Source organism: Drosophila persimilis, unplaced genomic scaffold (genome assembly GCF_003286085.1).
Source record: "Drosophila persimilis strain 14011-0111.01,24,50 unplaced genomic scaffold, DperRS2 tig00000002-arrow-pilon, whole genome shotgun sequence".
Lineage (NCBI taxonomy): Eukaryota > Metazoa > Arthropoda > Insecta > Diptera > Drosophilidae > Drosophila > Drosophila persimilis.
In genome coordinates, this window is record NW_020825289.1 from 11,851,626 (window position 1) to 11,862,887 (window position 11,262).

The 11,262-nt window shown below is 46.1% G+C and overlaps 5 protein-coding genes across 5 annotated transcripts; 3 read left to right on the forward strand and 2 right to left on the reverse strand.

Moving 5' to 3' along the window:
- Window positions 1-23: 23 nt before the first annotated feature.
- On the reverse strand, window positions 24-894 carry LOC6603462. Its single transcript, XM_002028406.2, has 3 exons — window positions 658-894; window positions 427-594; window positions 24-358 (listed from the first exon to the last, which is right to left on the reverse strand). The coding sequence occupies exons 1-3, from the start codon at window positions 892-894 to the stop codon at window positions 206-208; spliced, it is 558 nt and encodes a 185-aa protein (XP_002028442.1). The 3' UTR covers window positions 24-205.
- A 1,180-nt stretch (window positions 895-2,074) lies between these two features.
- On the forward strand, window positions 2,075-5,235 carry LOC6603451 (probable cytochrome P450 301a1, mitochondrial). Its single transcript, XM_002028407.2, has 7 exons — window positions 2,075-2,618; window positions 3,309-3,459; window positions 3,664-3,776; window positions 3,843-4,036; window positions 4,102-4,303; window positions 4,359-4,524; window positions 4,580-5,235. Exons 1-7 carry the CDS (start codon window positions 2,338-2,340, stop codon window positions 5,147-5,149), a joined length of 1,677 nt encoding a protein of 558 aa, XP_002028443.1. The 5' UTR covers window positions 2,075-2,337; the 3' UTR covers window positions 5,150-5,235.
- A 49-nt stretch (window positions 5,236-5,284) lies between these two features.
- On the reverse strand, window positions 5,285-5,986 carry LOC6603452 (adenylate kinase isoenzyme 6 homolog). The gene is made up of 3 exons (XM_002028408.2): window positions 5,895-5,986; window positions 5,687-5,838; window positions 5,285-5,633 (listed from the first exon to the last, which is right to left on the reverse strand). Exons 1-3 carry the CDS (start codon window positions 5,938-5,940, stop codon window positions 5,304-5,306), a joined length of 528 nt encoding a protein of 175 aa, XP_002028444.1. The 5' UTR covers window positions 5,941-5,986; the 3' UTR covers window positions 5,285-5,303.
- A 376-nt stretch (window positions 5,987-6,362) lies between these two features.
- Window positions 6,363-7,960, forward strand: LOC6603453 (protein stand still). Its single transcript, XM_002028409.2, has 5 exons — window positions 6,363-6,406; window positions 6,469-6,701; window positions 6,756-7,055; window positions 7,246-7,377; window positions 7,441-7,960. The coding sequence occupies exons 2-5, from the start codon at window positions 6,495-6,497 to the stop codon at window positions 7,879-7,881; spliced, it is 1,080 nt and encodes a 359-aa protein (XP_002028445.1). The 5' UTR covers window positions 6,363-6,406; window positions 6,469-6,494; the 3' UTR covers window positions 7,882-7,960.
- Window positions 7,961-8,042: 82 nt separating this feature from the next.
- Window positions 8,043-11,236, forward strand: LOC6603454 (H(+)/Cl(-) exchange transporter 7). Its single transcript, XM_002028410.2, has 9 exons — window positions 8,043-8,326; window positions 8,446-8,550; window positions 8,621-8,822; window positions 8,883-9,854; window positions 9,913-10,082; window positions 10,146-10,532; window positions 10,593-10,751; window positions 10,822-10,905; window positions 10,983-11,236. Exons 1-9 carry the CDS (start codon window positions 8,075-8,077, stop codon window positions 11,103-11,105), a joined length of 2,454 nt encoding a protein of 817 aa, XP_002028446.1. The 5' UTR covers window positions 8,043-8,074; the 3' UTR covers window positions 11,106-11,236.
- The last annotated feature ends 26 nt before the right edge of the window (window positions 11,237-11,262 follow it).

Here is an 11,262-nt window from a genome sequence, read left to right on the forward strand (position 1 = left end):
GTCGAAATCAATTGACAGAATTCTAAATGATACGTTCTGTATTTTATATCAATTTGGACACATGATATGTACATGATATGTACTAAATGTTTGTGCCTGGAATAGAATAGAAATATATTGTTGACCATCCAGCCATTTGAGAAACCAGCTACTGTGGGCCCTTGGGTCCGGTCCTGTAGTACCTATCCATACCTATCTGCTCCAATTATTGTTCATCTCTTGCGAAAAACACTGACACTTGCAATCTCCATGTTTTGTCACTGGCAAATCGCAGTTGGATCTTATAGTCGCCTTTGGGGAGTGGTAAAGTTTTCAGCAAATCGTCTGTGAATTCCAAATTATCCAGTATGACATCATGCTAAATGATGGCAATAAAGGGATCCAATTAAAACTGTTTCACTTTGTTGATGATATGCTAACACCCACATTGTATGGACAGGTGTGATTTACGTTTGATCCAGTCATTATGGCATTGATGACAAGTCCTTCGAAAGAAACATCGTTCACATTTTCCATGAGCTGGCAGAAATTCTTGCTGACGTTGTACAGAAATGGACGCCAGCCATTGTAGCGACGATACATGCTCCAATTCATCTGTCATAGGCAAACTCCAAATAACCACAAGGCTCTCGGCCACAATCAGGATTCTAGACTCACCCACACGTTTGTAATGGGCGTCTTGTGCAGTTGGCAGTGTATATTGATTCCCGCGCGTCCCCTGGCCAGGAGATTGAGTTTGCATTTCGAGAAAGTCACAAACGACTCGTTATACGACTCGCACTGGAGGTTGGTGAATCTGGAGTTCGACCTCCGACCCTCGCACCCCAGAACGGAGCAGAGCACAACAGCTGCGGCCAGAAAATGCCACCGGCCAGATACAAGTACGTCGAACATTTCGGTGCCACTAATCACACACCAAATGGACATGGCCTTTTTAAATAAATTTGCTTTCAGGTGATTACGGGTGAATCCATGGAGATCTAATGAGTTTGTTCGGTGTTTAAAACGCCCGAACCCCATCCGCTATAGCCTTAGCTAAACTGTATAACCCTTCCACAGTAGTAATTATACTATTTCAATATAGTCGAATCTTCGCTTATTTATATTTATAACCATACCAAATTCTTGGGTCAGTAGACAAGTTGGATGTCGAAGTTCGCATAGGTAGTAATAGGATCTATAAAAGTCACTATATATCTGCTCCGTTCATACTTCATCTCTCACGAAAACTTCACTACTTCTTCGAGTGCCATCGGTTTGAGCATGAGAGGTGTCGGATGTAGGAGGAAGGTATTGTGCCACACATGGTAGCGGATCCCAAGGTGTCCAAGGATTGGATGGAGGCGGCCAAGGAGAGTGTCGGCGGAGTAAGAAGGACTGGTTGTGCGTAGCAATGCTTTGCAGCTATGCCCCTTTATCCCGACAACAGAAAACTGTTTCAGACCCAAACAAATTTGTTAATATTAGTGTGCTAAGTGGAGGAATTAAATAACTGAATATAAATAAAAACCCCAGACAAATCGTATAAAAAGGTGTGATTTAAATTGGATCGAGTCATTATAGCTTTGATGACAAACCCTTCGAAAGATTCTCAGTTTCCATGAGCCTGCAGAAATTCGAGCTACGATAGCCAATTTATCTGTTCTGTTACAGGCATACTGCCATTAACCATACGGCCTTGGCTACAATCTAGATTCCATACTCACACGCGAATTTTCGATGGGCATTTACCCAAATCTAGAGTTGAATCTCCGTGCATCGCATCCCAGATTGGAGCTGAGAACCCGCCGAACAGACACAAATACCGCAACCATGGCCGTAAAACTGATCGCTCTTAAGTAAATAAATAACAGTTGTCATATTTATGTACATATTTACTTACATTTGACCCAAAGGTTAATGTTTATTACTAAATCATGTTGTATGTAAAAAGTCAGTAAGACATTGAAGTGAATCTGTGCCCCTTGCACAATTTTCATACGTCCATTCTTTCAGTTCTCATTACATGGTCGAAAGCACGGAACGAAAGAGCATCGAAATGATTTCTCTTTTAAAAGTTTACTAAGAGGACGGGTCTGGGGGCTCGGTGGAGGCGCTGGAGCAGCTAGTTTGTGTCGGACAGCCATTGAGTGTGGAACGGAGCTCAGTTGTTGCAAGCGGACTGGCAGAGCTAGAAGCCAGTTTCATTCGAGCCAGTGTATCTGTGTGTGTCAACGCAAAGACAACGTCAACGCAAGACAATTGGAAATCGAGGCATAAAACGAGTGAAATCTGATTTGAATTAAAATTTGTTGCTGACACACGCATAAAGCCAGATAGAAAACAAAAAAAAAAGAAATGAACAAGCTTCCAGTGAGGGCTTGCACAGCCAGTGCATCCAGCCTGAGGCGAACTGTGTCAAGGATCAGTGGCACGGGCCTGCTGCCAAATGAGAAGCAACGTCTGGAGATCCGCGACAGCTCCACGGGCGTGGCCGCCTGTCCCCATCTGCTGGAACCAGAGGAGACAGCGGCGCCGACAACGCCACGAATACACTCCACTCCCGAATGGCAGAACGCTCTGCCCTACAATCAGATACCTGGACCCAAGCCCCTACCCATTCTGGGCAACACCTGGCGGTAGGTACTCGTATAAGAGTCGCGACACACAGAAACGAAAGACTCGAGCAGCAAACGTACTTTCACTCTGCGAATTGCAATTCCATTTCCCTGCACCAGAGCCAGAGCCAGAGCCACAGCCACAGCCACAGCCAGCCACTCTTCACTCTCCGTTTCACTTGACCCAATTAAGCATGTTCAATAAGCACTGCTCATGATGATGCTGGTTTTTATATTCCATTAATTTATTTTGGCTTTGCCGCGTCCAAAGCAGGCGATCATTTCACTGGCCGCAACGAAGCTTGTTTTCCCCCGTTTGTTGTCCAAATATTTAACAACTGCTTGAATGATAGTTTTCAATGATTCTTGTTGGGTTTCCTAGTATCCGAGTGTTCACACCTGCACCGCGCCTGCCCTTACGGAAACCACATAATCACTCCCTCGGCTAATCGGCTGGCATCCGCTCCGACATACAATCCATTCCCGCATACGTCATCTTGTTGATTAGCGTTCAATTAGCGCCGTATTCAAGGTCAGCATCATAACATGTGAAATTTTGGTGCATGCTCCGTTCACGTACTACAGTCTACGAGTATTTTGCGCTTTTGGCAAAGGCTAATGCATCCTCCATTGTCGCAGAGATTTGTTTTGTTTGCCAATTGTTCGATTTTTTTTGTCATGCGCCCTAACCTTGGCGGTTCTACTTCACAGTCTGATGCCGATCATTGGGCAATACACCATCTCCGATGTGGCCAACATCTCGTCGCTGCTACACGATCGCTATGGCAGAATTGTGCGTTTCGGTGGCCTCATAGGTAGGCCCGATCTACTCTTTATCTACGACGCCGACGAAATCGAAAAGGTAAGCTATGCTCAAGCCTTAACACGGAACACAGCCAAGACGCACTTAGCTACTGGTGGGGTCTTTCCGCTTGACCAGCGAAGCACGAAGGCACCAAAGCATTACAGCAATTTCTGGCACTTTGCGACGCTTCCAGCTAGTACAAATTACAGCCAGTTGTCGGATGTTAGAGCCAAGCAATTTATGATTTTTCTGACATTTCAGTGCTACCGTAGCGAGGGGCCCACCCCCTTCCGCCCATCGATGCCCAGTCTGGTCAAGTACAAGAGCGTGGTGCGCAAGGACTTCTTTGGGGAGCTCGGCGGCGTGGTGGGCGTGTAAGTGGAACAGCCTCACGCATACTCGCATAACACTGATCCACTGATTCACCATTTCCCATGCAGCCACGGCGAGCCTTGGCGTCAGTTTAGATCGCGTGTCCAGAAGCCGGTGCTGCAGCTATCCACCATCAGGCGCTACCTGCAGCCGCTGGAGGCGATCACAGATGATTTCCTGGTGCGCTGCGAGCACCTGTTGGATGGTAACCAGGAGCTGCCAAAGGATTTCGACAACGAGATACACAAATGGTCGCTGGAATGTGAGCCCTCATGACCACGAATGACTAGGTTTATACTATAACGTCAATATTCTTGTCCACATCAGGTATTGGACGCGTTGCCTTGGACACGCGTTTGGGTTGCCTCGAAGCGAATCTCAGTCCCGACTCGGAGCCACAGCAAATCATCGATGCTGCCAAGTATGCCCTGCGGAACGTGGCCACTCTCGAACTGAAGGCTCCCTACTGGCGGTACTTCCCGACGCCGCTCTGGACCCAATATGTGAAGAACATGAACTTCTTTGTGGGGTAAGTGCAGAATATTCTTAATACCATGAAGCCATCAATATCTCGTTCCTTCCAGCGTCTGTATGAAGTACATACAGAGTGCCACAGAGCGATTGAAGACACAAGATCCCAGCCAGCGTGCCGGTGAGCCCTCGCTGGTGGAGAAGGTGATTATGTCGGAGAAGGACGAAAAGATAGCCACCATAATGGCGCTGGACTTGATTCTAGTCGGAATAGACACCGTAAGATCAGAGTCTCTGTAGTTTTCAACAGAAAGCTAAAAGTTACCACTTCCAGATATCGATGGCGGTCTGCTCAATGCTCTATCAACTGGCCACGCGTCCCGAGGAGCAGCAAAAGGTGCACGAGGAACTGAAGCGCCTGCTACCAGACCCAAACACACCGCTCACCATTCAGCTGCTCGACCAGATGCACCATCTGAAGGCCTTCATCAAGGAGGTTTTCCGAATGTACAGCACGGTGATTGGCAATGGACGCACCCTGCAGGAGGACAGCGTGATCTGCGGCTACCAGGTGCCGAAGGGAGTCCAGGCCGTCTTTCCCACGATTGTGACTGGTAACATGGAGGAGTATGTAACAGATGCTGCCACGTTCCGACCCGAGCGTTGGCTCAAGCCACAGCATGGTGGACTTCCGGGCAAACTACATCCGTTTGCCTCGTTGCCCTACGGCTATGGTGCCCGCATGTGCCTGGGGCGGCGATTCGCTGACCTGGAGATGCAGATACTGCTGGCCAAGCTGTTGCGAAACTACAAGCTTGAATACAACCACAAACCATTGGACTATGCCGTCACATTTATGTACGCGCCGGATGGCCCACTCCGCTTTAAAATGACGCGCATATAGTCGCCTCATCAGCTGTAGATGTAAGATTTCGTATACTCGTAGTTTGTTGTAAATATTTGCCTAATAAAATATGTATTAGCCATAAATAGATTGCGAATACTTTGCTTTATCCACTGTCGGACTAGATGATTAGCATTTCCTCATAAAAGTATGTTTATTTTCTCTTCCACATACGGTACCATTGTTTCACTGTTTTCAAGCTTTTATCGGCATCTGCTGCCGTCTCGCCGCAGAGTTCGTGAACAATGTCAGCTTTGTACGAATCTCGCGCTTCTTCCAGGATAGTGCCAAAGATTTCACACTCTATATTCGAGGAAAGTTTCTTCTCATTGTAGTTGCGTTCTTTTAAACGATCGTAGAGCGTCTTATTGGGGCAGGTGACAACGAAGACAGCTTGAAACCAACGCTCGGGAAAGAAATCGCAGCCGTGATACTCCACGATGTTGCCGCCCTTCTGCATCAACGGTTCCAGGTGGTCCATAAGCTAAGATTTTGTAATTTGTTATTTAGATTCCCGGAAATATTGTAGCATAATACCCTCTCTTCATCTAAAATGGGACAATCGTATTCCTCGTCGTGCTCCTCAATGTAATCATTTTCCTTGGCAATCTTTGAGCAGTCCAACCAGTCGAACTTCAATTGTTCGGCCAAACGCTCGCACAAATACGATTTGCCCGCTCCGGGTGTTCCTGTGGGTCCACTAACATGTCAGAATCGTACAATTATCTGAAGCAAACATACCAACCGGTGATTAAAATGTTTGGCTTCGCATCTGCGTTTTGATCCGACATCTCATAGCCCGTAATACACTTCTATTTAGAAATATTCTTAATTAAAAGGTTGATATTGTTTATTTTTGTTGAAAACGTGCAGATACCGCTTATCGATATTAGGGTTGCCACAATTAGCTCGAGTAATATATCGAATCGAACTATCGAAGGCCCTGGCGCCGAAACTTATTAAAATTTAAAGCGCAAGGAACTAAATTACAGAAAATAACATAATAAATACAGCATATTTCGCACAATAAATGTATACTCAAGGCACTGTACACTGTGGTATCGAATAGCACCCGTACTTGTCTCACATTTAAATATGTATATCGTACTTGTAGATGTTTCCCCTTTTCCGTTTTGAACCATTTCTTACGTTTTGCCTTCTCTCTTTTCGAAGTCCTCTTTGCGAGCAGAACTCATAGATTCATGTGTGGTTGTATCTCTGCAAGTACTTTTTCTTTTTGACAGATTTGTCGCTGCTGTAAGTAATGGTTTTTGGCGATAATAAATTTTAGTTTCGCATAAAATTGAATTCAAAATTAGGGCCAGCAGGAACAATATCTGGAATAATGTCTTCGGACAGTACTAATCCTGAGGTTAGGTCTGAGGTGGATTTGGAGCAGCGTCAACACGTTCCTTACATATTAAATGGAGAGCTGTACAGCATTGAAAGCCAGATCGGAGACAATGTGGTGGTCAAGTGCTGTAATTGTCCGCCGGATCGGGTTTATCGCGGCAGCGTGCGTTCCACGGGAAACTTTCATATGCACATCAAGGTAGAGAAATAACACCCCACAATTTCGAGTAAATGACTTATGATTCCGGTACAGCGTCGGCACGCATCTTTGTTGGGCAAATTGCACGAAATGAAGGTGGCTGCCCTGGAGGAACGCCGTGATCGCATTATGAAGAATCGGGGAAATGAGAAACCCCGTAGAAAGAGAGCTTCAACATCGCCGTGCAAGCCTATAACAAGAGGACCTGCTGCGGCGGCGTCTGCGCCGGCTGCACCTGCTATAGCGTCTTCTGCGCCGACGGCAAACGAAACACACGAGCTGAAAATTAAAACGGTGTTCCAGCGCCACCAGCAAGAGCATAGCGAACAGAAGGAGGAGACGGGCACAAAAACAGTAAGAAACAAGCGAGATAGCCATATGTATTAAGCTATGCAGTTTACCGTTAGAGAAGTAGAACATGCACGCGTGTGTGTTTGTGGGTGTATCTGTTTCGGCACAGCAACCAACTCAATGAAATTAAACAGAGGTTATCGTGCATTTACATGATTGTTTGTGTGTGTGTTAATTTTTGTTCTTTCCTTAGCCCTCTCCTTCCGTGAGCGGCTATTCGACCTTAGATCACAACCAAAATCACGTGAACCTGGCCGCGTCGAAGATGCCCAACTGTACAGATAATTCGAAAAACATTGGGTTAATAGTCCAAAATGTTCGCACCGTAAGTAGTCGTTCTTATAGTGTGAATTTCCAAATCTTATATAACAAATTCTTCTATTCCCAGCTTCCAAATCTCCACCCCAGCACGGTGGAGACCCTGATGGCCAACTACAGCCAACTTACTCCCGTGGCTGCTGTGCCGCAGGTCTTGCCCTTGCGCCACGACGTTAAGCAGGAGCAACCAAGCAATTCACCATCGCCAATCCGTACGGAACAGCCGGTAGCCATTGATCTGACCACAGCTTCTATAGCATCCTCGCAAAGCGACGGCATATCCAGCTTATCCAGCAAATCGTATTCCCTGGAAGATGTTCAAATGGCTCCCTCAGTGGCACATTACATGGATGGACCACCTAGAGATATTCTGCAGCGACTTGAACGCACAATGACCGATATAAGCCAGGAGCTGCGCTCCCGCAACCAAATTGAGCACAACCGTTTACTCCTGGAGGCCGCCAAATTCAAGTTTTTGAATCCGGACTTCCAATTTCAGCCCACTTTTTAGGAGTTCGTTCCCAAGGAACGAAACCAACATATGTATATATAATATCTATACCAACTGAATAAACAACATTCCCTCCATATTAGTGCAGTAACCGCTTAGTATTTGGTATTTCGTTAGCAACAGCAGAGGGTCACACTTGAACTTTTTTTTTGTTTTTAGTTTTTGTCCGCAATTTTATGGAAAAATTGGAGTAATGGATGATGTAAAGACTTTAATTAGTTTAGACGAAGAAACAACGGACGACGATGAACCAGTTGCGCCGAAAGTGGCAGTAAAAAGTTCGCCACCGCCGACAGCTGTGGTAGACATCCTTAACGACGATATTCCAACACCGAGTACAGGTGTCGGCGTAGGTAACAATAATTCGGGGACTTTGATGCCAGACAAGGACGACGACGACTTACCCGCATTACTAGATCACACCCCTTCATATTCAGGCAACAGTGTAAGTTGAAAATAAAGGGAAAAGTCGGATGAATCATCCACTGCTTTTGTGAAAGTTAATTGCTTATCACTAAGTACGAGTATAAATGAAATTCTATATCCACTTTTAAATATTTACAGGCGCTCAATGGAAATTTGCCACCTAATGATCGGGATAACGCTGAGTCGGAACCTATTTTCCGTGTAAGATCCCGGACCGCAGTAGCATCTACTCCCAACTATGAGGTGGGTTTGTGTTTGACAGTGACAGTGGGCGTGTGCTATCGCCAATGCATAATCTAAATTGCATTTTCAGAGCTTAGACTATGAAGTTTGCGAAAATAAGCTTTTTCAAGACGAACAAAAAAAGAGGCTTACGGAGCGGTTCTCACTGCGGAAAGATATCATACGATGGATCATATTCATACAAATTGGCATCATTACAGCGCTTATTGCCTGCTCCATAGACATTATCATCGAAGAACTCTCCGAACTGAAGTACATGTTCCTCATGACCTGTACGTAACGATAGACTAGCTCAATTGGTTTGGTTATTTCACATGATTTTATGTTTGCAGCTGTCGAGAAAAATGTTCCACAGACCGACTTTACGGGCGGCGATTTAGTTGTGCCTTTTCTCTACTGGATTCTCTTGAGCGTAGTGCCCGTGGCATTTGGAGCTGCCATGGTTACCTACATCGAACCCATAACGGCGGGCAGTGGCATTCCGCAGGTGAAGAGCTATCTCAATGGCGTGAAAATACCACGCATTGTGCGCATCAAAACCCTGGCAGTTAAGGCTATTGGAGTGATCACCTCGGTGGTCGGCGGCTTGGCTGGCGGCAAGGAGGGGCCAATGATACACGCTGGCGCTGTTGTAGCCGCTGGCATATCGCAGGGAAAAAGCACCACTTTCGTAAAGGATTTCCACGTCTTTAAGGCCTTCAGGGATGATCACGAGAAGCGGGACTTTGTCCTGGGAGGCGGTGCTGCTGGAGTTTCGGCCGCCTTTGGCGCCCCCATTGGCGGCATGCTGTTCTCGTTGGAAGAAGCAGCCAGCTTCTGGAACCAAAATCTCATCTGGCGCACTCTCGTTGCCTCAATCATTAGCGTCTTTACTCTGAACCTTGTTCTGTCCACATATCACGGTCTGAACGATTTCACCTTCACCGGCCTCTTCAATTTGGGAAAGTTCGATCAACCCCTGAAATTCGACTATTTTGAATTGCCGATCTTCATGCTGTTGGGCATAACCGGAGGCCTACTAGGGGCCGCCTGGAATTCGCTGAACACAAAAATCAATGGATTTAGGAAACGTTACATTCCCTGGAAGATTGGCAAGGTATGCGAAGCCGTTGTGGTGGCTATGTTCGGCGTTACACTGGCATGCACGATGATTTACTTTATCAACGATTGTCGGCCGCTGGGTAACGATCCAACCATCCATCCTGTTCAGCTCTTTTGCGAGGACAATGAATACAATGCAGTGGCAGCACTCTGGTTTCAAACGCCCGAGGCCACAGTCCGATCTCTTTTCCATGATCCACCAGGTGGGCTAGTGCCTTTTTTCTTAGTGCCATATAAATATTAAATTTCTCTTATTCTCAGGATCGCACAAAATACTCACCCTGACCATGTTCACGATTGTCTATTACGTGCTCTCGTGTGCCACCTTTGGCCTCAACGTCTCCCTGGGTGTCTTCATACCAACAGCTTTAGTAGGCGCTGCTTGGGGACGTCTCTTCGCCATGGTCACGTACTATTTATTTCCTGAAACTGTAAGTTCTCAGTCGCTCATGCTCCATCAGTCCAGTCAGTTAATCCTTTCCGTGTACAAACAGGAATTTTTGCATCCCGGAAAATATGCTTTGATCGGAGCTGCCGCCAATCTGGGTGGAGTTCTACGCATGACCATCAGCTTGTCGGTTATTCTGATGGAAACCACTGGCGTGGAGACATCGTTCTTTTTCCCTCTGATCATTGCACTCATCAGTGCCAAATGGGTGGGCGATTACTTCAACGAGGGCATCTACGACACCCAAATCGAGGTGAATCACGTGCCCATTCTGCCCTGGGAGCCGCTTCCACAATATAAAGGACTGACAGCCCGCGAAATATTGAGCAGTCCAGTGGTATGCATTAAGCTGCGCGACAGCGCCCATTATATCTACAATGTGCTGAAGAAGTGCGATCACAATGGTTTTCCCGTTGTGGATGATGTCCAAGGCGTAAGATTATGAAAACAGTTGCTTGTCCGTGAGACTAATATAATCCTGAATTGCCTGCAGGTTCATCGCTCTCAGGGTCGCGTCTGTGGCATTGTTTTGCGCTCGCAGCTAATTGTCATCCTGTTAAAGTCTCTGTATGTGGAGAACAGTCGTTTCTGGCTACCAGACACTTCAATACAAACGTTTCGCGATGTCTATCCGCGGTATCCATCAATTGAGGTAAGGACTAATAACCTGCAAAAAGAGTACCCGTCAGATTGGCATTGCAATCATTTCCTTGCGTTTCCAGAGCGTTCGAAAACTGGATGATAAAATAAACTACACAGTGGACCTGGCCATGTTCATGAATCCATCACCAGTGCGCGTCAATGCGGTGAGTCGGAACAATATTTTTAACCATGTTACAGATACATTTTATTTCATTTTGTTCCTGCTGGTCTTGCCTTACAGCACGACTCGGTGCCCAGGATCTTCCAAGTCTTTCGGGCCTTGGGCCTGCGCCACATGCTGGTCATCAACAACGAGAATCGCATAGCTGGCATCATAACGCGGCGGGACTTCATTTACAAGTGATATATGGAGAAATGCATGTATTTAATACAATGTTTTTAATTGTGTGTCGAATACTACTATAGTGTAGTGCACTGTGCGCCGTTCATTTTAAGATATAACTATTTCAAATAAACATTTATATTTCTTTGTAATCGCTGGAATCCTCGTTTCAAATGCC

Excerpts from the sequence above, each read along its gene's own strand:
- LOC6603462 (XM_002028406.2), bottom strand. The coding sequence starts at position 894 with ATGTTCGACGTACTTGTATCTGGCCGGTGGCATTTTCTGGCCGCAGCT. Across the intron at positions 595-657 it reads CGCCCATTACAAACGTGTGG|ATGAATTGGAGCATGTATCG; the intron begins GTGAGTCTAGAA and ends TGCCTATGACAG. Across the intron at positions 359-426 it reads ATCACACCTGTCCATACAAT|CATGATGTCATACTGGATAA; the intron begins GTGGGTGTTAGC and ends GCCATCATTTAG.
- LOC6603451 (XM_002028407.2), top strand. The coding sequence starts at position 2,338 with ATGAACAAGCTTCCAGTGAGGGCTTGCACAGCCAGTGCATCCAGCCTG. Across the intron at positions 2,619-3,308 it reads ATTCTGGGCAACACCTGGCG|TCTGATGCCGATCATTGGGC; the intron begins GTAGGTACTCGT and ends TCTACTTCACAG. Across the intron at positions 4,525-4,579 it reads TTCTAGTCGGAATAGACACC|ATATCGATGGCGGTCTGCTC; the intron begins GTAAGATCAGAG and ends TACCACTTCCAG.
- LOC6603452 (XM_002028408.2), bottom strand. The coding sequence starts at position 5,940 with ATGTCGGATCAAAACGCAGATGCGAAGCCAAACATTTTAATCACCG. Across the intron at positions 5,839-5,894 it reads GCCAAACATTTTAATCACCG|GAACACCCGGAGCGGGCAAA; the intron begins GTTGGTATGTTT and ends GTGGACCCACAG. Across the intron at positions 5,634-5,686 it reads CCATTTTAGATGAAGAGAGG|CTTATGGACCACCTGGAACC; the intron begins GTATTATGCTAC and ends ACAAAATCTTAG.
- LOC6603453 (XM_002028409.2), top strand. The coding sequence starts at position 6,495 with ATGTCTTCGGACAGTACTAATCCTGAGGTTAGGTCTGAGGTGGATTTG. Across the intron at positions 6,702-6,755 it reads ACTTTCATATGCACATCAAG|CGTCGGCACGCATCTTTGTT; the intron begins GTAGAGAAATAA and ends ATTCCGGTACAG. Across the intron at positions 7,056-7,245 it reads AGGAGACGGGCACAAAAACA|CCCTCTCCTTCCGTGAGCGG; the intron begins GTAAGAAACAAG and ends TTCTTTCCTTAG.
- LOC6603454 (XM_002028410.2), top strand. The coding sequence starts at position 8,075 with ATGGATGATGTAAAGACTTTAATTAGTTTAGACGAAGAAACAACGGAC. Across the intron at positions 8,823-8,882 it reads GTACATGTTCCTCATGACCT|CTGTCGAGAAAAATGTTCCA; the intron begins GTACGTAACGAT and ends TTATGTTTGCAG. Across the intron at positions 10,752-10,821 it reads CGCGGTATCCATCAATTGAG|AGCGTTCGAAAACTGGATGA; the intron begins GTAAGGACTAAT and ends TTGCGTTTCCAG.